Source organism: Cyanistes caeruleus, chromosome 3, assembly GCF_971803275.1.
Source record: "Cyanistes caeruleus chromosome 3, bCyaCae1.hap1.1, whole genome shotgun sequence".
Taxonomy (NCBI): domain Eukaryota; kingdom Metazoa; phylum Chordata; class Aves; order Passeriformes; family Paridae; genus Cyanistes; species Cyanistes caeruleus.
In genome coordinates this window covers 71,833,019-71,857,597 of record NC_141703.1, presented here as the reverse complement: position 1 = coordinate 71,857,597, position 24,579 = coordinate 71,833,019, and the positions used below count along the sequence as shown (strand labels likewise).

The 24,579-nt window shown below is 37.5% G+C and overlaps 1 protein-coding gene across 1 annotated transcript in view; it reads left to right on the top strand.

Moving 5' to 3' along the window:
- Positions 1-24,579, top strand: part of ZMYM2 (zinc finger MYM-type containing 2) — a 92,624-nt gene that overhangs the window by 62,357 nt on the left and 5,688 nt on the right. The window contains exons 11-21 of the mRNA XM_086883792.1: positions 5,163-5,335; positions 11,356-11,521; positions 12,374-12,408; positions 14,188-14,317; positions 14,492-14,607; positions 15,341-15,512; positions 16,742-16,843; positions 18,766-18,860; positions 19,830-19,998; positions 20,885-21,067; positions 23,070-23,161. Of these exons, the coding sequence (XP_086739918.1) occupies positions 5,163-5,335; positions 11,356-11,521; positions 12,374-12,408; positions 14,188-14,317; positions 14,492-14,607; positions 15,341-15,512; positions 16,742-16,843; positions 18,766-18,860; positions 19,830-19,998; positions 20,885-21,067; positions 23,070-23,161 (1,433 nt within the window). The remainder of the gene's footprint in view (positions 1-5,162; positions 5,336-11,355; positions 11,522-12,373; positions 12,409-14,187; positions 14,318-14,491; positions 14,608-15,340; positions 15,513-16,741; positions 16,844-18,765; positions 18,861-19,829; positions 19,999-20,884; positions 21,068-23,069; positions 23,162-24,579) is intronic.

The following is a 24,579-nucleotide window of genomic DNA, read 5'->3' as shown; positions in this document are numbered from 1 at the left end:
GCATTTCTTTGAGCCTTCACAGTTTTTTCGGGAACTCTGATGGCCCAGAGGCCATGGTCATGGCCATGGCCGTTCAGGTCATGTCATCTGATTGACTAGTCTGGTTTATAATCTTTGAGTCACAGATGACTATTCTAAACAAATTTTGTTACTGTAAAAGCTAAAATAATCACTTTTGCTTTTAAAAGTAAGGTAAAAGGGACAGCATACTCAATTCTGACAAGTCACTTAGGGGGTATTTAACAAGCTCCCTTGCTACAGATCCACCAAGTGAAGGCTCTTGGCTATGCTGAAGGAAAGATAGTTCTGCACTTTCTAGACAAATGTACATGGAAGAGCTGGGAAGTTTCTTCTTGTGGTATTCCACTTGTGGAAGACTCTCATTGTAGATGTAGTTTCCAATTAGTGCTTCTTGGATGCATCTCTTCTGAAATTACTTGACAGTTTTAAATTGTTAATCTGGATTTTGATATTTCTGACAGTGTTCTTGTAGTTGAGAAGTGGAAAGAGAGAACTATGTGGAAGAGATTGTTTATCTTCCTTTCCCTTTGTAGAGTGAGAACATTGATAGTGTTCAAGCAGTATAATTTAAATTTTTTGTACAGGTATTGAGTGTTGAAATTTCTGTCTTTATTTGTGGAGAGATAATTTGTAACACAGTAAAGTTTATCAAGTGAAATCCTGTGCATTGTTCGACACCAGTGGTCCTTGTTAGATTTTCATTCTTCAATGTTAATTCCGCTGTTGTGTCTTTTAAAGAGGTTTGAGGTAGTTCTTTGAGCAAAGGCAGCATTGACTGTTGCAGATAAAGGGTGATGCAATTTAATGTGCTGAGATTATGAGCACAAGAAAGAAACTTATAAAGATGCTTTTAATTTACGTAAAAGAATTATCAACCTGGAAAGATTTAAGAATAAGCAAAACCTGAGTAATTGGATTGGAGTAGGAGGGAGGAGAATGGAAGGAGATAGCCTTAATATCACGAAGGGGTATACACAACTGCTCTGTACACAGAAGAGGGTAGGGTCTACTTTCACAGTAATCCAAGCAGGACCCAGAATTTGGATACATTGCATCCATCTGTTTTCCTAAAAATTATAATGTTTATTATGAATCCAGAGACACCCAGTGATAGCAGTGTGGGTACAGAAGAGGTTTTGTATGTGAATCGGTATGGAGGGAGATAGAACAGAAAGATCTGCATGGGACATTGCTCCAGAAAGCTTCCAAGACGTAGCTTGTGATGCTACAGGCCTGTTGTTATTCTTCTCTAGAACAGGTAACAGTTAAGGTTATTATGAGATGGGAGAACAGCAAGTCCTGGATGTTACTTGAAAGAAAAAGGTAGTTTAGCAAGGACAGACTTTCAGAGGTAAAAAACCATTTTTTTTTTAGGATAGAACAATTACTTTCTAGAAAAAATATTAGTTTCTGTGGTAAAAAGGGACTGGTGTTGAGGACTTGAGATTATTTCTGGTTCAGCATTCCTTTTTGCACACTACTTGATGTAGAAATGTACAGCAGTACCTGAAGTGGGTACTGCTGATAGAATAAGATCATGTTCATAGTAGCTTGTACTGAGTCTGCAGTCAGAAGAGTGAAGCAGGTTTTCTGCCAACTCTGCACAGCTGAACCTGGCAGTTCTTGGATCTGCCAAGAGAAGGGAAGTTCTCTTAAACTGGAACTTCCCTGAATTAAAGGTTTTGAGGAATTGCCTGGGTGTTGTCTTATCAGCAATCTTCCCTTGTATGTGCTCAGATCTTTGTTTTCTCTCTACCATTTATGTGGGGAACCAAAATTCAGGGGTCTTAAGGGATGGGTTTTGTGTTGGGCTTTGCTTGGAAGCCAAAATTGCAATAGTGTAATTAAGGATATATGTTAAGTTAGCGGATACCTACTTGGTTTTTGTTTGATTCAGATTTTAAGTTCAAGATACTTCTGTAAATGGTCCTTAGTGGTCTTTCTGAGACAGCCAGTGTGTGGGATGGTGTTACAACTCCAATAATGACCATAATTAATGACTGGTGAGCCAAATAACCCATGCTTATAATTTCTTTCAAGGAGTTCCTTTCTCTCAGAGGCACTTTAAAGCAGTAGAGGTTTCTATCTGATCACACTGTAACTTGTGGGTCTGGTGGTGTAGGAGAAATCTTGAGGTACAGAGGAGTTTACTCAGATTTTTTTGTTCAAAATGTTGGAACTGTCAGCTCTCTGTTTTAGGCAGTGCTTATACTCATGAACCCGAAGTCCTCAGGGGAGATAGGCTGAACAACCCCTCAGGATTTTAGTGCTGATATTAGAAAGGTTCAGTGCTTTTTGTATTACTTATCCACAACAAAGCCCATTCCATGGTCTACGTAGCCAGCATGGGTGTTACTGTTACATTGATTGAAGATTTCTCTTGTGCAAGAGAAGACCAAGTTGTTAGAGCTTAGACTCTGTTTTGACAAAGGCAAATACCTTTTCCCATGCAAAGAAGTCTTACTTTTTCAGTCGGAACCATAGCGTTGTAATAAGAATGTGTATCCTGGGTTGCAGACTACTAAGGACCTAAGAAAGGCATTTGGGTTTCTCTCTCTTTGAAGTCACAAGATCTTGAAGCTAAACCAAATTTTCACTGGCTCTGTGGATTAAGTTACCTACTACAAGCACATAAAAGAGTTTCAGACAAATCTGTAGAATCTTGCTCAAGATGCTGCAAAAGAAAGGCTTTGTAAAGATGCTACTTCAGCAGTCTTCAGGGTTGTAACAATCTGCTGTCAATGTCTATAAAGTTTTGTAAAAATGGGTTTTTATCTTTTGTAGAGGCCTCCTTCAGCAAGAAGCCCTTCAGTCAGTCATCTATAAAAAACCCCATGTGTTCCAAGCATTTAGGTCTTAAGGGGTGGAATTTTTGACTTTTTGTTTCCCCTTACTTAATGTTCACTGATCATTATTTTCTATGAGTCACAGAGATGTGGGAGATGTTTGACTGTAGAGTGGAAAATTTCTTACCTGGTAACTTAATTAATAAAACGGCAGCATTGTCTTCAACTTTCTTGCCTGTAGTTCAGCAGCCAAGAAAAATGTAAATTTTGTCCATTCCTTTTTGTAAACTTATTTAGCCAGGTGGACATAGGTTGCCTGGTTGGTAGTAGAGGAGTACTAGTTGTCTATAGTTTTTAAAGGGTTATGCAGCATTGGGGGGCTTTTGTAAGAGATAGCTGAAGAGGAGGATACATAGTGATGCTAAGATATCTCTGGAATTTCAAATAAGTGGAAAGAATATGATGCTCCATGCAATAATGAGAGCTATAGCCAGCAGGAAAAGATACTAACAGGAAATTTTGCTTTTAATTGGTATTTTTAACTAATAGCTTGCACACTCTATTATCTTTAGGATTGTTATTTCCTTCAAAATAATGTATTTAAAGTCTAAATTAGTTACACTGTAAGGATGGTTGCTGGATATGGGACTTTCCATCTGTGCTAGTAATGTTCTTTATTCTGTTGTTAAAGAAGAAACTGAAAGAACAAACAAAAACAACACCCAAAAAAACCACTTTAAACCAAATTACCTACAGAATCTTACTTGTACAATATTCTATAAATGTATTGTTTTGACATTAATAGCAAATTCAATTTGTTAACAAAGCTTGTTGCATTGCAAGTTAAAGTTCCTCAATAACCTTTTGTTTTTGGAAGATTCAGTTTGCTGCATCTTCCATTTGCATTCTTGTGCTTTTAGTGATTTAAAAATAGTATCTCATTTTCACACATATGAATTCTATCCTAATAAACAACAGCAGAAGTCACATAATTGAAATTACTGAATACATCACAGTAGTTTCATATTTTGTATGGCAGAGGAAGAACAGCATGTATGTTACATACTGAGTTTCATAACTTATCAGAGTTACAGAAGTCTGCATCTGTTAGATTATATATGTGTCCTAGCAGAGTGGAGATTTGGAAGACTTGAGTTCTAGTCTTTGGTGGTGCTGTGATATTTCGTAGATCATAAAAACAGGTGCAGTACCTTAGATTAAAGGTCTGTGTAAATGTTATCCCTCCAGTGTTCAATATAGACAGTTACTTCATCTTCTCATTCTGTCATCTCCCATGAAATCAGGACAATTACAGAGGTATGCAGTATATGATTTAGGCTTCAGCTGAGTGGCACAGGATTTAAGGTCATTTAAATACATTTTGAAAATAGTCTATATAATAGCTACAGTATTCATCCTTTAACACATTTGATGTGTTAGAATATATTTTCTATATATTTCTATATATTTTCTATATTTTCTAGTTTGCTTCAGGGATGGTCAGATTATGGAAGAATACAGCTGTCATTATAGCAGCCTTGAAACTATGACTGTATAGTAAATGAAAAAGAAAAAACAAAACCAAAAAGCCCTCACCCAAAACAAAACAAAGCAAAAAAAACCCAAAACAAACAAACAGAAAAACCCCAAACCAACACAAAACAACAACCAACCAAAACCAAAACAACTAACACCTCCATCCCAATGTGAAAAAAAATTAAAAATTAAAATATTAATTACATGCAAACTCTTAACAAATTTCATGTGTAGTTTCCTGTCATTGCATAACTCTCACTGCTGACCATTGCTTGCTTTGTAGTTACATTTTTTAAGAAATCCCTCAGTTCTTAGATCATCTTGTACATATTAGTGTTCTTAAATATTAATGAATTATCTTAGGTGGCATGTTTTATTAATATAATAAAAGTAGTAATAAAATTAAGTTGATTCATGAAGATAGGTATTTCTGTAGTAGACAGTGTTGTTTGGATCTCTAGCATTTTGAGGATGTGTACCTGAGCAATGTAACTCCAAGTCAATGCTTTTGCATGGGTCTATATTAAAAGAAAATTACGGGGTTTTTTCTTGTCTGTTTATTCAGGGCTTTGATAAACAAAGATTCAGGAAGGGTTTTGAAAAAGATGCAGGCATGACAGGATGATATCACTGAGTTGTGTAGGGAAGGTATTTGGGTAAAAATGTCTTGAAATATAGCCTTACTGTGCCACCTGAATTTGTCTGAAGCCCCAGTTGTTAGCTGTTGTTGTATTCATTTAATTTTCGATATTTAACTCTTAACTGTGCTATCTCTCTGTAAAAATTACTTTGTTCCTAATGTTTAAAATCTGTTTCCAGGCTGCAAGCTGCTATATAAACAAGACTTTGCAAGACGGTTAGGACTGAGATGTGTTACTTGTAATTACTGCTCACAGCTGTGCAAAAAGGGAGCAACTAAGGAACTTGATGGTGTAGTGAGAGATTTCTGCAGTGAAGAGTGCTGTAAAAAATTTCAGGACTGGTACTACAAGGCAAGTAACTCAGAATTTTTGACGAGAGCTCCACAGTTAAAAAAACCAAAAATGCACATGTGAGGATATATCAAGGACTGTGCAGCAATTATGGCTTACTTCAGCAAAGCATTTGCTATAGAATTAGCAAATGTATTAATTTCATCATTTGAGTTTTCATAGTACTTAGAGCAGCATTTCTGTCATCTGATTTTATTAATTCGTTTGGCAAGGAAATCTTGAGTTACAGAAAAAAAAATTACTTTGTATATTTGTTACTTTACAATTCCAGTTTTTTCTCACTTGATACCACGTATTTCTTGTCAAAACTTCTTGAATGTGTATTCAGAATGTTGAAAACGCTGTTAGTAGCAGCTGGATACTTTTGAGTTCACTGACATTAGCAGAGTTTCTCTTGTTCCTGTTTTTGCCTCCTTTTTTGCCTTTTCCCTTCTCCCACAGTTTGAACTGCAGAGGCTTTGGTTGTTCAGTATTTCCCAGTGGAAAGGATGCCAAAGGAAAAAGCAAGATCAAATGGATTTCTAATAAAAGTTTAAATCAAACAGATGGCATCTATTTCTAAGTCTCTGGAAGCTTAACTGCCTTGTGAAGCACAACCAACAAAGACTTCACAATAAGAGCTTTTTTGTTTACATTTTTTGAAAGGAAAAGATGAAATTGGACTGGGCTTAACCTGCGATTAGTGCCATGGATAAAATATTTGATCTCTGGTGTGAACGCCCTGGAAAGCTACACTGATAATTTCAAAACAAGAACTACACTGTGGATGCAGTTGCAAAAAAGACAGTACAAAATTCATCACCGTACCAAAACTCTGCACACAGCCTGGAAGGCAGTAAAAAACTTGAAATGTTAGAGGGCTAGATACAAGTCCTGTAATTCAAGACGATCTACCCACCATAAAAGAACTGAGTATGAAGACATATCTGATATTTTGGAAAGTCTGATTCCAGAAATGTTACAGCCAAACATTGTAACTTCTTTATTTTGAATAATGTATGTAGGGTCCTGTTAGACATTCCTAAAAGAAAACTACTGAAGACCACAATGTGTTTCTTTTGTCTCATATGAAAATAGAGTGACAAAGCTTGGCTGCAAAGTTCTTAACTGAAATACTAACTTTACACAATAATATTTAATCTATCTATATGCCTTAAAACTTGGGGTGTGGGATGAAATTTATCCCTGTGAAAAAAGTGCCTTCTGATAGAGAACTGAAATCTCTGGTGTGCTTTAGAAATCTTCTGGTGATTCAGCAAAGAATATAGTCTGTAGGTGTGCATACCAAACTACTTTCATGTAGCTAAGCTTCTGTGGAAGCTTGTACTGTGATTCAGCTTTGAGAACCACTTGAAAACTCAGACCTCAGATTATCCTGATTCATGGGATAAGGTAATAACTGGCCCATGAAGTCTGCTTAAATGATGTTGGTACTGTGTTACAGAAATGTTAGATCTGCTGTCATAAAAAGACAGTTTAAACAGATTTGCTGGTAACTAGTGACTTTTGATACTTTTGATGATGTAGAAGTGTTAGATATTTCTACTTTTTGAATCTTACACTTGTTAGTGGAACTTGTGTTCCTTATGAAGAATTGTTGATTGTAATTCTTTTCAAGTGCTTCTTAAAGCCTTAATACAATTGTGTTTTGGTTTAAAAAGCTTGAGATTTATTACATGGGAAAGACAAAATAGGTTTTGGGAAATTGGGTCTTCTGCTAAAATTTTCTTTTTTTATTTTTTTACATTCTTGCTGGTAACTTCTCCTACTTTATGGAAGTCACTCCAGATACCTTGGATTTTGTAGTGCTTTGTTAGCTCATTCTTACCTACCCCAAATACACAATGATCAAAACATAGAAACATAGAATAGATAAGGACCATTATCTGAATTTGTATTCCATTAGCTGTTTTGTCTGTTAGCTTCTTAAAAGAATAGTTACATATGTATGAGCTTTGTCTCATTTATGCAATGTTCAGTGTTTTTTTTGGAGTTTCAGTGAATGTATACATGAGGAGAAATAAGTAGTAATAACATAGTAATGTTTTAACACCATCATTGTGTTCATTAAACAAGTGTTTGTCTCCATCTTCTTTGTCTACTTTTTTTTATGGACACATCTTTCTCATGTAGTATTATCTGGAAAACCTTTTAACCTTATAAAATAATGAAGTATTATTATGGGAGCACTTCCCCAAATGCCAAAATTCTCTTTTCAGAAAGCCAAAAGAAATTAGCAATGGTAGAAGCACAACAGCTTATCTAAAAGTATTAACAGTTCATTAAACGTACCAAGATAAGAGTCCTTTAAACCTAATATGAGGGAGTGAAATGTAAAAGAATAGTTTTAGTCCTGATCATCTGTTGGGCAACAGCTGCAGTTACTGTTTGGTGCCAGAATTTCTACTGTGTGGGTTCTGTGCACTTCTGAGACAAGAGGCAAAACTTTAGGTGTCTTGAGGTTAGCTCCCTAAGTTTTTAGAGCTCCTCCTGTAAACTTGCTTGCAATGGTTTGGATGTTAATCCAGAAAATGCCTGGGAAATGTCAATGTAGATCATTTAGCAGCCTGATGTTCGGTGACAGTTTCAGTCATTTGGTGTTACATTAGAGCATTGAAATTACCTTGAAAAAGAGTATACAGTTCTGAGAACAGCACAGAAATCTGTTTCTTTAAATACCCACTGGGAAACACTGATGACAGTACTAGAGCTGGAGTGCACACAGGTCATGCGAGGCTACAGTGGAGAATTGATTAGACTCAGCACATGCAGTGCTGACTCTGTATTCAGTGGGGCTCAGGTGTCTTCAGCAAAGAGTAAGTAGGAGGTGGGGAGCTACAGTCCAAGGAAAGGAAAAATTACTTTGGCCAGTGAGCTCAGCAATGATTGTCAGCAGTGGTAAAATCTGAAAGTGGAGCCAGCATTTAATCAAAATGGTAAAGACAGCAAAGACAGCCTTGTGGAATTTCTCTTGTCGGAATTCAGCCGTTCTCTAGTTAGACACCTCAACCTCCAGTAAGTACTCTTTCAGAACAGTTGATCTCCTTTCTCTTATAATCACTCACTCTCTGGGAACATCTTTTGCTTCCTGTTTACTGCAATTGAAGCTGGAATAGACAGCTAAGATTAGGTCAAGTTAATAGTAGTCCATACCATTGGAGAACATTAGGAACAGGTGATGGAGGGATTAAAAATGTAAATAAAAGCCCCACATATGAAAATTTTATTCTTTAACCCAAATTTGGGGTACATATTAGTGATTTATACTAATCACCATGCCCATTTGAACATGTTGAAGTAATGGGAAAAGAAATGTACCAAAAAGCAGTTGTGATTGGCACAGGACTTGTGCAGTGATAGCATCACAAGCAGAGGTGGGCTTTGTGGAACACGGATAAGAAGACTTGAAGCAGGTATTTTGGAGATTCAGTTAACATTTAGTGCCAGTACCCCAGGTGAAAACAAAAGAAAAAAGGAAGGAAGGAAAGAAAAATCATAAAATATCACAAGAATTATTAATTCATTTTCACTTTCAATAAATTTGATGGTCAGGGAAGTGGTGAGCAGGCAGGTAGCATGAAACTTCAGTGCATGGAACCATGTATAACAGTGACTGTAAGCAGCATTATGGAAATAGAATTAAAGTGTAGCAAATGTAGAGATGAGAAGTGAAGTGTTGCTATAAAAGAATCCTAGGTTTCCTTAGGAATAGTGATAACTAAATAATTTAGTAGAAATCCAGGAGAGACAAAAACACACTTATTCAAAAACCTAAATGAAAAAGAAAACGAGGAGAGGGGGAGAACAGTTGCAGGAATGGAAGAATCACAGAATAGTTGGGTTGGAAGGGGACCTTTTAAAAGGCTGCCTAGTTAGTCCCAATGCCTCTGCAATGAGCAGGGACTTCTTCAGTGAGATCAGGTTGCTTGAAGTCCCATCCAACCTGATCTTAAAAGTTTACCTATCTATAACCTCTCTGGGCAATATGTTCCAGTGTTTCACCTTCATCCTAAAAAACTTCTTTCTTCTGTCTAATATAAGGTGACCTTTCTTATATCTAATCTAAGTTGACCCTCCAATTTAAAACCATTTCTCCTTGTCCTATCACAACAGGCCCTGCAGTAGGAAGGCTGTAGTTGCTGGATTTGACAAGATTTGACCCCTTTTTCTTTCTTTGAAGGAGAGAAAAATGAGCAGAAAGTGGTGCTTTGATAGTCAAGCAGCGTGCAGCAGGTCAGAATAGATGGGCTTTTCTGTACGTGAGTCAGCTGTCATTCTTAATCAGTGTTAGGTGGGTTTGAGATTTAAATTTAGAGTGAATTATACTTTTTTTTTTTTTCCCTACTGGTATTTCAGTCATTTGGTGGCTTTGGAAGTTGTTTTTGCCTTAAAGGTGTGAATTCACAACTTTCCTGAACTGATTAAATCTGCACTATTTTGGCAACACTCTACATTTTATCTTCTTCCCCACTCCCTTCTAAGAATACAACTTACTTGCTCTTTTGTCCCACTGAGGTGATCTGCAAAAGGAACTGTGGATCAGTATCGGTGGAAAGTCCAAGTGACAAATATAACAGGAACTGAAGGAGGATGGGGATAATGCAGTGCTGTAAGGTCTCTTACCTTGTGTGCCCTACAGGTGCATAAGCACTGCTGCTGCTAAACCTGCACAGAGAAGAGGGAAGAAAAATACCTGCTCTTCCAGGGCCACCTGGTGCTCAGTGTGAGGGGATCTTGAAGCTGCAGCTTTAATTGCTCCCAATTTAAAGCTGGTTATACTGTTAGAAGTTAGTCTATGTATCATCTTTAAATACTTGCAAATTACAACTGAGAGCTTAATTTCCTACACTGCCAGAGAATGGTGCCACACTGTTCAAGTACAGAGAAGAAACTAAACATTCAATTATTTTTAAAATTTGAATTAGAGCTAATTGGCCTGTTCATACTTTTTTGGAGTCACAAAAACTACAGCTGGACTTTGTTTTGTTTTGTTTTGTTTTTTTTAAGCCATCAGAGCCTTGTGCATAACTGCAATGTTGTGTATGGTTTTATGTATTAATGTTTTGTGTTGTATATATTATAACTTCCCTCTTCCTTTCCTGGCTATATTATTAGATTGACTTATTTTGGATTCCTGAGCATCTTTAAAGTTTTTAATTTTTTTAAGGTCAGCTTTAGGATGGAGGTTGCAAACAATATCGAGGCAAACAGTAGTGCAAACAATTATTTGCTTACTTGAAGATGTGAAATTGAGGCTACCACTGTTCAAATAATAATTTATAATGTGGCAGATAAAATGCAGTAGAATGTATTTTGGAGGAAAGTGTTGTCTGTCTTAGTTATGCCTCATGATAATAACATGCAGGTTTATGAAAGTTAGGTTACTTGAATTTTGAGTTATGTACTAACTAAATTTTGGGGAGTCCTCTTTTTTTGAGAGAAATTGTTCTTTATAAATCATAGAGAAACTTGGATGAACTAAAGAATTGGAATCTAAAATTGTTGCTAAACAACTAAAATAATGGGAATATAAAAAAAATTTATGCTGGTTTGATACCTAGAGAAGTGATTCTTTTGGTGACTTTTTAAAACTTTTTAGAACTTTTGATCCTTTTTAAAACAAAAAAATCCTGCCAGAGTTTGGAGTGATAAAAGATGATTTGTATTGTCCTCAGTTCAGTAATATAATTAAAGAGTCTGTCACTTTCTGCTCTTGTTTTGTAGAATGCTTCAACAAAATTAATTAAAACTAATGAACAAAATTCTTTTTTTGATGACTGTTTAGAAGTGAGCAATTTTTGGTTTTTTTTACAAAGTGACAAATCAATAAAAAAACTCAGATTTATTCTAGATTCTAACCCATAACAAAAGAAGATAGCTTAACTATTGTACATGAGCGAGACTTAATTGTATAGTGGTACTGAATCTTTGGTACTCTTAAAAATGTAGCCTTTTAAAGTATAGAAATAATTTTTTCCCAAGGCCTGTTTAAAAATGTGAACCTCTTCCTTTGCATTAAGGCTGTACGGTGTGACTGTTGTAAGTCACAAGGAGCCCTCAAAGAGAAGGTGCAGTGGCGCGGCGAGATGAAGCATTTCTGCGATCAGCACTGTTTGCTCCGCTTCTACTGTCAACAGAACGAGCCCAATCTGGCCACCCAGAAAGGACCTGAGAACCTGCACTATGGTATGTGCTCCTGCAGGGCTGAGAAGTGTCAAGCCAGATGCTTCTTTTAAATGAAAAATTGAAAGCTGCATGAATTATTTATTTGTTGTAATAAACTGCATTAGAGATTATCCTTTTTTCTGTGTTATCATCAGAGACGGCATTGAGCTGTTCTGGGTTAAGTGTAATTTTAGTGCTGTATCATCATGGGAACAGAAAGTGTTTTCCTCTTTCATTGTGCTCCAGTTTGTCCTTACTTGCTGTGTGGAAACACTTTTCAAAATGCCTTTTGGTTACAGAGAGCAGATGCACTAGGAATGAAAAAAAGAAATGGAATTAAAGGAAATAAATGAAATGGAAATGAGAATGAGAATGAGAATAAAATGAAAGTATCTAGATAAGAGGAATACATTGCTTTTTTTTCCCTTTCTGTTGGCAGTAGGTAGTGTGTAAATTTGCTGATGGGCACTGAATACATGTTTGTGTGGTTTAAATGGCAAGTCAGGTAAAGCTCAAACCACCTTTTAAATTAATGCAGTTATGGCAACTCAGCTTCTTTGTATATCCATTTTCATGGTTGAACGTTTTGGTGTTTACTCTTCTGAAGGAGGCTGTATTCACATCTGGCTAGAGAGCTGATTTATCATTTGCTTTTGTGTAAGGGTCAATACTGGAGTATTGAGGGAGATCAGTAGGGAAATGTCCATGAAGAGAAAGACTTATGTGCAGTTCTCACCTGCAATATGGTACTAATGAGTTCTCTTGATTTAATGTTGTACTGGTGACAGGTGTTCTTTTGAGTTGATTACTGAAATTTGCTTTGATTTTGAAAAAGGGAAAAAAAAAATCTAAAAATTTTTTTTGTACTTTTAGATCAGGGCTGTCAAACCCCCCGAACGAAAATAACAGTAAGTACATATATTTAACACACTGATATATTTAACCCTCTCTCTCTCTCTCTCAATCTCTCTCTCTCTCTCTCTTTATATATATTTTTATATATATAAATATATACAAACATAATTAGATGTACTTAAAATGTGAGTTCCTGGTGAATTAGAGGGATGCTATTAAAAACTAAAAATTAGTGTCTTTGAATGATCCTAAGCTAAATTCATGAAGCTTTTTAGTCTCTTTCACATCTGTAGGTGAAATAAAAAATTCAAATATTCTTAGTTTCTTTTCAGTGTCTTCTGGGAAATTAAATCATCAACCATGTGTTTTCCATCTATAGTGCCTATAAATGTTGCTTAAAAGTTAATCAGCAAACCATGTATCTTATTCACATGTTTAGACTGATTAGATGAATTTATTGAGTATATAAAAGGAAGAGAATTTCACTGCTGGAATATTAAGGTGGTAGCTCAGCTTTAAAAAGCTGAAAATAAATCTTCAGGTCTTAAATTTTATCCTTCCCAAGAGTATAATTCTCTAGGTGCTCAAGGTCTGATTGACTTTGCTGCAGAGTAGGGAAGCATAGACTTTTGCAGGATTGCTGTCTGGAAGGGTGGGGATAATCAGTGGAGCAGCAGCCTTCATTCTGAGTTTCAGTTTTTCTTAGCTTGTCAAATATACTACTATTAATATTCTTTTCAGTTAGCTTAGTGTATTTTGTTTGAAACTTAGTTTTGTTTTGATTTGTTTGTATGGAAGGTCTGAGAGACTTGTCTTTTAAATGCAAATAGGCATTAAAGATAAATCCTAGGTTTAAGTGAAAGATTTTGATGACAATATAAATATATTTATGAAAAACACAGAAAATTACTTAGGTAACTACTAGAGACAACAGACAAGCTAAGATGTCATGTTAAAAACTTTTAGTATTTTATGTTTCATGATGCTAATTCAGTCCATAAATTTTTAAAGACTGTGTCAAAGCTATGTGTGACAGTATTTTTTGATACATTTTAGTATTTTTGATACAACCGGGTAGAGTTGTTCTTTGGACTGGGCTTTCCTTCCATATCTAAAAGGACATATGGGGCTAGTCTTCCTACATATGACCAAATAGAACTGAGAGTTTGTTTCTCAAATCAGGTTCTAGAAGAGGTTCTAAGGTACAAAAACCTTGTCTGAAAAACAAGAGGGTTTTTTACTTCCTGACTGTAAGAATGCAATTGAACAGTATGGGATGTTCCCAGGTTATTTGTTGTCACTGCTGTAGAGCCAGCAGGGGGAGCCCGAAGTTCATACTTTAGGTAATAAAAAAGTGTTCAGAGCATTATTATTCAGAATTTTATTTTTTTTTTTTAAAAAAAGTGATCTTTGGACTATAGCATAATTCAAGAAGTTTATATCTTGAGCCTAAAGTGTGTTCGTGCTGCTTATAATGAATTCTTTTTACAGCTAAAATAACTTTTTGTGTTACAAAATTGCTTAAATGGTGCCTTCACTTAAACAAGCATGTAAAAAAAATCTTTATGGTACCTTCAATTAAAAAAAAAAAAAAGAAAATGAGCCAGAAGTGCTAACCCTCCTGTTATGATCCTGGCAGTGGCAGCTTGATATGAGGAATGTAGAATAGCTTGCAATTATAGAATAGTAGTTGGTGCTGTTGTGTTGTGATTCTGTGTGCTTCCTCTTCAGTACCTCATTTATGAAAAGTGTCAGCTGATACATTAAGTCAAGGACTTTGTGTTGGAATTAGGGTGGTGTAACAGCACCTTCTTGTATTTGCTTGTCTGCAGGGCTCAGCTCCACCACCTTCTCCAACACCTAACAGAGAAATGAAGAACAAGGCAGTTCTTTGCAAGCCTTTGACAATGACGAAAGCCACGTACTGTAAACCTCATATGCAGACAAAATCTTGTCAGACAGGTAACTCCTGAACCGTGTTAGAACTAATTTCCTCATTGCAGCTTTTTCTTAACTTTTACTGTCTTTTAACATTTTGCAAATATTCTGATTTTTTTTTTTTTTTCACTAAATGGCAGGTGTAAAATATATTTAAATACCTGGCAGTATTTGCCTTTTTCCTTTTTTTTTTAATAGAAGATGAGTGGAAAAAAGAGTATGTCCCAGTGCCTATTCCTGTACCAGTCTACGTTCCGGTGCCTATGAACATGTATAGTCAAAACGTTCCTGTTCCTACCACGGTTCCTGTTCCTGTAAGTGAACATTTAAAAAAGCTTAATTTTAAAATTGGCATCCATTCACATGCTTGTGTGGGACCACCTTGTGTTGCTGGTTGTTTTCCTTCTGGTCCATCTAAAGGATTTTAGGGTGCTGCAGCACTACTTATAGAAAAAGCATTAGGATCTGGCAGTGGCACTTGCATTCCCTGATTGTTCTTTAGGACCTGTCTGCCTTCTTCCAGTGTGAAAATCTTGTGCCTCTGAGCTTTTTAGGAACAGTTCTGAGTGATACTTCTGCTTTTGCTGAATATGCTGAATAAGCCTTTAACAGCAAGCTTTATTCTTGTAATAAGGAAGTTGAAAAGGTTGTGTTGGGAAAGGATGGCGGAGTGGGAAAAACAGCAGGAAAAAACAAGCCACTAAAACAAGATGCTGATTTGTCCAAAGTGTTAGTCTGAGGTTCTAAACAGACAGATACAGATTTGAAGTTCCAAAGACACTTCTTTTCTTTCTTTGACCAGCTATATTTTGTCTTTTTTTTTTTTTTTCCCTGTATCCTTTCCTCCTTTCCCTTCTCTTCCCAGCTCCTTCATATTGGGTTTTTAACCTGTCAGCATTTTTTGTTAGCTCACGTTAGAGTGACTTGCTTCTAATTTGTATCAACTCTGTCTTTCAGAAGAAGAATATAGAATTTTTGACGGTTGTTGGTTGCTTTGTTGTGACATTTTTTTCTTTTCTAATTATCTCTGTCTCCTTGTCTGCACAGGTACCAGTTCCAGTTTTTTTGCCCACTACTCTGGATAGCACTGAGAAAATCCTTGCAGCAATAGAAGAGCTGAGGGGAAAAGTCCCCTCAGATCCTCTGGAAGCTGAGCTACTGAACTTGTCAGGGGTGGTACCTGAACATGTTGGAAAAGCTGAAGCTTCTGATGTGGCCAGTGAGTTTCCTGGGTGTTTTTGACTGCTTGGAGTGCTGGGGGATGATTGTGACAAGGAGGATTTGGTTTGGTTTTGTATTTTAGGGGAAGTTCAATGCTGTCATTGAGGTGTTTATATAAAGTTGCATTGTACTTCAGCATCACATTGCAACTAAGTACCACGCAGCCACTTGCTTACCCTAACCCTCACACCTGGTGGGGAAGAGACTTGGAAAAAAAAAATAAACCTCGTGAGACAAGAATGGTTTAGTAATTGAAACAAAACAAAATGGAATAAAAAATATACTAGTAAATACAAATTAAAGAGAGGAGAGAGAGGAATAAAGCACAAGAAAAACTAAGTAAGAGGTGCACCATACAGGTGCTCACCATCCGCTGACCCACGCCCAGCCTATTCCTGAGCAGCAATTGAAACCAAAAAGTAGGTTCCCAGCCAACTTCCCCCGGTTACATACAGAGCACTGTGTGGTGTGGGATACCCCTTTGGGCACTTCAGCTCATCTGTTCTGGACATGCTCCCTCTCAGCTTCTTGTGCACTCTGGCAAAGCCTGGGAAACTGAAGAGCCCATACATAAACTTACACTTTGTGCCTCATTATATAGGAGGCCAGTGGAGCTGCAGTCCAAGGGGGCTTACTGTATTCCAGCCTATTGCCATTCTCCTACTAAAACTGCACATTTCTGGTAGCACTGCAAGGTTGTCATTTTCAGTTCCTTGCTCTCTTTTGTGAAGTACAGCTAGCTAAATGAGCAGACAGGATCAGAGCTTGCGCACTTCCAGAGAACTGAGTTTGGAGCAATCAGTGTTTGCCAGAAGCTGGAGAGAGTTCAAGCTTTGTTTCTCCCTGCCTGCATGCCTTATTTGAGAAACAGGTCCTAGAAAAGCAGACTTGAAAGTCTGTTCTGTTGAGACAGGATCAGGTAGGAAAATAGATAGTTAGGTTTGTCAAGATTGTTTGAGTTCTGGGATTGGTTGATATGATCCAGGTTCACCAGTATTTGATTTTCTATACGTGTGCTTTGCTGACTCACCTTCATGGAGCAGTGGGCTAGCAAGAATCTTTTATGTTTGAAGGAAATCAGGTTGGAGAAGTAAATCTGAGATCTCAAGAGAAGAAAATGTAGGATGGCAATGAGCAGAGCAATCAGTTTTAGAACAACTCAGCTTCTGAAGTTAGAGATCTGCACCATTTGGCTAATCCATGTGTTTTTCCCTTTCTTTTAAACAGGTGTGATAGTTGACTCAAATCTCCTAAACTCAGAGTCACGGACAAGCTTGCCTGATGTTCCATACGAGCCAGACCTTGATATTGAAATAGACTTTCCTAGAGGTAATCCTTCTGTGATTTTAGTAAATACTGTGACATTGTGGTACCGTTATACCTTGTTTAATCATCCTTTCAGAGGAGCTTTATTTGATTGCAGGATCCACCTTACTGACTGTTAGGTAAAACTTTGCCATGCCTTTGTAAGATGGGGGACTTCTGGATGAGTTCTTCCATCTTTCTAAGTACAGTATTCAAAACAGTGCAAAGAGAAGGGGAAGTTAACAATTTGCAAAGAACTTGGCTGCATCATTTGTTTTGAACATGGATTTAGGAGAGTTATTTTGAAGCCTCAAAGACTCAGATGGCGTGTGTCATGGAAAACATAATGAATGCATTCTTCTATCACCAGGTATTTTCATGGTTTAGAGAAGAAATTACTGAAGGGTCAACTTCCCACTCAAGTTTGTTAGAAAATTGCAAGTTGGCATGCTGCACACCACTTGTGTTACCTTTTAATATCTCGGTGATGCCTGTACCTGCATTTGAAATGGTAGCGTTATTTGAATTAGCAGGAAAAAAAAATCACTGTTTTGAGACCTTTCTTGAAAGAAACTCTTGATGCTACATGGTACAATTTCTACCACTCTACAGAATGCAGGAAGCAGTGTCTGTTTCTCTACACCATACCCCAGTCAATCCAAGATCCAAGAAGGCTTCTGGCTGTAGTTAGTGTCCCTGTTACACAGCTTCTCTTGAACACATGACTCTCATGCCTCACCTGGGCAGGTTCTGTAGGAGCTGACAGGCTCCTTTTGTACTGTGTTGTAGATACATCTGCAGTAGATGCCCAGTTTGCTCTATGCCTAATTTAAAGAGAAAGCCTGGGGGTTATCCTGACCTTAATCTTGGGATGGTTACTAGTCAGGTGCATACTAGGTTTTTAACCCTCCTTGTAAGCAAAGCTGGGTATGTGAGAAAGAAGAACCACAGGAGAAAATAAATAAGAAAATTGGAGTAGTAAGTAGCAGCAGTCCGTAAGAGGCATTGATTACACTAAAGTGCTTCTGAGAGAAGATTCTTTGTGGTATTAAAAGGACTGCTTTTGAGTCTGGGGCAGAGTTCTGAAATCTCTACATGTAAGTGCTATTTCATCTGCACCAGTTGGAAAGCTGTCATGAGAAATAAGGTGGTGAAATTAGATTATCAGAAGAACGTTCAATCTTGAGTGAAAACATTCTTTGATGGCTAAATGAGGGATGAACCATCTTCAATAAAGTAGGTGAGACTTGTAACATTAAATCCATTCATATATTGTCTCATTCCTCAATGTTGCCTGAAGTAGAGCCCTCAATCATACCCCTGAAGTGTTAAATAAACAATATATTGATGTATTGCCATACATCTGCTTGCCAAACTTAACTGTAATATCTATCATGAGCTACACCTCCACCAATTGTGTAAATATAGACTAAAACCAGTTTCACTGAAGGAGTTTGCTTTCTGATTCTTAATATTTTTAACCAAGTGTAATGTGCTACAAGAAATAACAGAACATGAATAGAAATACTCTGAATACATGAACAAAATTGCACGTACTAAGTTAATTTGTATTTTTTCCAGTCATAGCTGCTTGTTCCCACCATACCTAAGAATTTTTGATACCAAAGACAGCCTGGGCAGAAAACATTATGTAAGAGTCTACAGTAAGAAATTCTGCCTTAGCAACTTAAGATAATACTTGAAATGTTGAGCATTGTGTCCTCTGAAACTTACTTAGAAATAAACTGTTTGACAGCTTTGTCTCAGTTTGAAGATAAAAATAGGTTTGTTTCCTTGTACCAAAATCCAGTGTTTGGTTGTGTTTATTTGTGTGCCTTTGTGGACGCCTCATGTTAAGGCACACCAATATAGCTAATTGGTTTTTTTTTCAAAGCAGTGTTATTTAAAAGATGTTTAGAAATAAGTTTCTGTTAATGTATTTTCAGCAACTGAGGAGCTTGATACAGAAAATGAGTTTTTGTTACCTCCTGTTTTTGGTGAAGAATATGAGGAACAGCCAAGGCCTCGGTCCAAAAAGAAGGTAATTTTTCATGGTATTAAAAATATCAAGAAAAGCATAAAATGTATGTAGAAAATAATATCCAGGGTTTTTTTTAGTTCTCATACTGATTTACAGCATGTTACTGTCTACTCATACCTAATATCCTATCTTTATGACATAAGTTGATACATTTCAAGTAATAAAATTATTTCAGTGGTATGTCTGTTGCAGATAATTGTTGGATTTGCTAAGAGTGTCATTTGTAAATTCTGGTCCTGTTTTTGCTTCAGAGTGGCAGAACAGTTGATGAAATGTGCCACTCCATATATACGTACTGTATTCTTAGCAATGCTTTTAAATTCTACTTTGAACAAAGGTGTCTTGATTTAATTTGATGGTAAGATGGAAAAACATTGGCACTACCATGGTTTTGAATGGGAGCCATAGCATTTCTTTTATAAAAGAGTTGAAAATTTTTTTTTATTTGCTTGTAATTTTCCCAGATTTTATTTTTAGTCAGTCTCAGTTTAGACATTGGATACAAATTAGCCATAATCTTTTATTTAGAAGGACACTACCGAAATAATTTCCTGTTCCTGGCACAAAGCTGAAATGGTTTTGTTCCAATAACTGCAGTAGATACTGCAGCTTTCGAAGAACCAGCCAACTTCTACTAAAGCTTTCTAATAATAGATGGGTCTTTCTAGTATCAAATCTGGAGTCTAAGCTTTTGCTGTTGTACTCTGGACATTATCCACATATCCACTTCTGGGCATGCTTTAATCTGGAACCAGTGCTGGCTTTTCCATTGGTGGGTTCGTTTGAGCCTATGAATTGACAGAGTGACACAGATCTGTCGCATCTTTAATTCCCTGTGTGTTAACACGCTGAATTTCTGGGGGTGCACTGAGGTTCAGTGTGCACTTGGGCCTGCAGCTGGCTGTGCCAGGTTCTGTGTCCCTGCTGGTGAGAGTGCTGGTGGTGTTGACCTCTGTGTTCCCATGGCAGGGCGTGAAGAGAAAAGCCGTGTCAGAGTACCAGTCACACGATGACAGCTCTGAAAACTCCGAGTGCAGCTTTCCGTTCAAATACGCCTACGGGGTAAATGCGTGGAAGCACTGGGTAAAGTCTCGGTATTTAGATGAGGAGCTTCCAGAGTTAGAGGAACTCAAATCAAGTAAGTATTTCCAAAAATCTGGCATCCAGATTCTGACCTGCCAGGGAAAATTGCCATCCTTGTGTGATTCTCAGCTGGAATTTTTGATAGAAATGTTCTCATGTCCTTAATGTTGACTGAGATCTCTTGACTGAGATTATTTTACTACAGAGTTGCCAAACTCTTTTTTTCTGGGTCTCACACTTCTGATGAAAGCTAGGACAGCACCTTCTTGGCTATTCTGATTTTCTGTGACCATTTAGATTTTTTGTTTGCAACCTATTTTTCCTCATATTCTAACTCACTTCAGAGTTCACACCATTTCTGGGCTTCTAAATGGCAAAGGAGGGACACCCTCCTACTCTTTGTCCTCTAAGGAGATCTTCCTCTGAGGCTGGCATCACCTGGCTGTGGAGCTCTGGCACAAGGTGGCCTTTGATCCCCTGGAGCCATGCTGCTCTTCCTGCAGCGCTCCTCTCTGTACACATTTGTACTGTGAGGGAAAAGGGGAATTGCTGCTACTCCTGCTGTTCTTCAGCTCCCACACGTGTCTCAGCACCCTTGCGTTGTGTTCTTGGATCTTTGGAAACCGCTGTTTCCCTTGAAGGTGTCCCTGTACACCACTGGCTTCACTTCAGCATCTTGGGCTGCCTCTGTGTCATCCTGAGCTGTGCATGACAGTACATTTGTTAGCAGGTGTTACTGCGTTTGGTTAACTAGACTTTACCATGGGAGCCTTGATTGTTTTAATACAGACTTAACATTTTAACTGCTTAGTACATTTTAGTCTCATTCATTGGTTAATGGAGAGGACATCAAGCCAGTTTCCAGTCAAAAAATACCCCATCCCACCTTCACTGTGTGACAATTCTGTTGTATAATGTAGCATTTCTTCTCTATTTTACAGTAAAGTCTGTGAAATTAAAGGAAGATCTATTATCACATACTTCAGCTGAGTTAAACTATGGGTTGACACATTTTGTCAATGAAATTCGAAGGCCTAATGGAGAGAACTATGCACCTGACAGCATCTATTATCTGTGTCTTGGAATTCAGGAGGTTAGTAGAGGCTGTAGAGATGGGAAATGGAGCTGCTGATTTGACTGTAACCCATTTCAGTAGAAGAATGGAGACAACATGGATTTACTGGCTAGGAGCTACTTTCAATACATGGCTGTCACCAGACTGCTGTGTAATCACATTGTAGTAAGCTGTCTGTGTAGGAAATGAGCTTGCAGACCCATCCTGAAAACTCAAACACAAATTGGTATATCATAATAATTTTAAGTTTCTTGCTGGGTTAAAGCAAGTAATTAACCCAGTCAAAAACTACAGTTTTTTCAAATGCTCTGCTTCATTTTGTTTGCTAAAGACGTTCAGTGTAAAAACAGAATGAAACAAGGCATGATCTCTATGCATTTTACTAATTCAGTTCCTTAGCCTATAGAGGAAACAACCTAAATTATGTGTCTTTTGGGGAGGATCTGATTTACTGGGTATTGCAGACTGTGGACAGGTAGGATAGAGTGCAGGAAACTCTGCTATATTGACTGTCTTACACACAGTAAGATAGGAAGGAGATTAGATGGAAAGTATGTGAAGGCAATAACCTCTCACTAGAGAAGCTGTTCCACAGCTTATCTTTTAAGCAGGCAAGGCTGTCTTAATTTTTGCTACACAAGGCAAAACATAGGTAAAATAAGCAGTGTTCAGAGCTGAGAGCACAGAAAATTTCATTCAAGTTAAAAGGCAATAAAATATGTGTATGATGTGGAAAGCTGCTCACAGTCTTTGCGGTTCTACTTAGGCAGAGGACTTGAATCAAGTAACAAAATTTTTAATTGAAATATTTTAAAAATAAATAGTAAAATGGTCATTTCCTGTGTTGCATGTGTGCAAAAATGAAGTTAGTTGCTACCTTTGCCTCATCATTGAAACTTGAGAAGCAAACATTGATTTTACTCAGTGGCTTTCTAGTCAATATTGCTACAAGGCGTGTTTCAAATTCAGCTAGCTTTCTGCTTCTGCACTTGCATGATACACTGTCTCTCTGTACCTTTCTGTTGAATTGAAAATGCTCATGTTAAACAGATAAACAGTACACAGAGGGAAGTATGTGTTTATAAAATGGAACCCATATAATATTTGTTTTAATCTTTCTCTTTGTACCTTTGACATGGTCTATTTTGTCAGTCATGAAAGCTAGTTATGTATAAAACATCTTTTTTTCAGCTCTTCAGAACCATAGTTTATGTGGCAACCACAATTATCATGAGGCCTAGTACACATACACAGTGCTGGAATATTAGTGGAGCAACATGTGGTCATTTTACTGTAATTTTACTGCTTATACTTAGTGTCCAGTATTTAATTCAGGCAATGTGAACAGCCCTGGTTTGTTGGCCAGACAGGTAGGAAGATCTGCTGTGTTCTGATGAATTTGCATTGCACAAAGGCAGGCAGCAACTGAGGGACAGAAACATGACCTGTGAAGGGCTGCAGCCATCATCTGTGTGCTAATGGCAAATATTTGGGGGTGTAGCACCCTTCTGAAGAAACATGTTTAAGCAAGCTTAAATGCAATGTAGTTGCCACAATGTGCAATAAAATTCCATTGCCTTCTAGAATTTGCTTAGTCGTTTGCGACCCTGAAAGAGAATAAATTGTCTGCTACTGCATGAAAGGTCAGAGGAGAATAAATTATGCCATTTAAGGATACAGTTGGGCCAAGGATCATTAATATTTTTCTATCTTACAGTAAGTTTCTTTTCAAAGGAAGAGAATGTAGAAACCATAGGCTAGTAAAAAAGTACATTCCCCTTCCACCAGCATTACTGCACTCATTGTGGCTAAATACACGTGCAGGTTGGAGCTTTTTCTCACAGAGAGAATGTGGTTTGAGCCCAGGAGTCTTCAAGTCCTCAGCTGGTTGTTTTCTTGGTGGTGTTTTTTGTTTTTTGTTTTTTTTTTTTAATTTTGTAAAATAACTTTTTCCTAAAGGAAGCACTGTAAAATCTGTTCCAGGAAACTGGTCCCTGAGATTGAGGGTGCAGTTTCTCAGTTCAGGTTTATTTGCAGCTGTAATTGTTCAGCTTTCAGACAGAAGTGGTTCAATAATGGTTTTGATAACTCTGAAGTGGTGATCCTGAAGACTGTCACACTTAGAAATAAAGACTGCTGCATGGTCAGGCAGGCATCTGGTGGAGAGGGTTCATCTAAAGGAAGATGTTAGCCTGCAGTGAGTGCTCCTTTGTTGCATCATGGCCTTCATTCTTAAATTAGTATTACTGGGATTTGGTTTGGGGTTTTTTCCTTATTTTTTTATGTCTGCTAATGGGATTGTTTGGGCAGGCTGATGGAGTTTGGCAGACGTTTGTCTGAAGGTCAGACAAAATCGCTGTGGGCAGCGATGCAGCCTGTTCTCCTCCACTGTGGGATTCAGGGACACATCCAGTTCCTTCCTGTGCGCTGCACAGTAGAGCTCATCTCAGTGGGAATGCCTTGTGCTCATCCTGCCCCTGTAGGGTTTATAGAGCAGCAGAGCATGGCATTGTAGTTTGGGAATGAAGATTTGCAGGTTTGGATGACAGGTTGGAGTCTGCCCTGCAACACAATGTCATCCTTCTACAGACTCTGCGGTGCTGGTGGTCTAGGGAGCTTCAGATTTCTACTGGGGATGCCAGGGTTTAGTCAACACTTACTGTGAACCAGGAAGAAGTATTTTTAGTTTAGTTCTCACAGGCTTATGTGTGGACTGGTTTTGAACAAGTTCTCAGTCTTCATTTTCACTGTCAGTGTTCAGTGTGAGTGTTTAATGCGAACCAGAGAAAAATACATGGTGGAAAAATGTGCCAGGGAATGGAGGGGCGAACACCATGAAGCTTAAAGTAAGCTGCATTATCTGGCTTAGAATTGCTTTATAAAATCAAAACTGGTGTATGTAGAAACAAGTATATGTGGGGGAATATTGTGCTTTGAGGAACTAGTTAATCTTATAAATTGTTATCTAAATGAAAATGTTTCTGGAAACCTGTAGGAAGTGTATTCATTTATATTCCTTATTATAAAATGAAGTGCAAAGATAAGGAAGCCAGGATGTACTGAACTGTGACCACCTTTTATAAGTGAGTGCTGTGTTCAGTGTGATTTCAAGCATGGGTACAGAAATAGATGCCATTTCCAGAAGCAAGTAGTTTTTGTCTGTCACTTTTATTGTATTTGCTAACAGGCGTGTTCTTGCAAAGATAACACTGAAGTGGAAAATTTATGAAGCCAATCCTTCCTTTCTTAGAAATGTCTCCAGGGAGGATAATATCAAAGAGTAGTCCTCAGCCATTAATTCTTGGTAAAGGTTCAGAAGAATTTCTGTCTGTAAGGTCAAAAGGGGTGAGATAATTAGGTTGCAGAATAGGTCAGTACCTTCACTATCCTATCATCTTTCTTGCACTATATATTATTACTACAAATATGTGGGTGGGGTTTTTCCTCCCATTTTTGTATTAATGATGGTTTTGTCACTGTCTGGAGTTCATATTTAAAAGGGCAGACTCTTGCTACATGTGCATTGGTTTTGGTTTTTTTTTTTTAAGGCCTAGGTGGAGT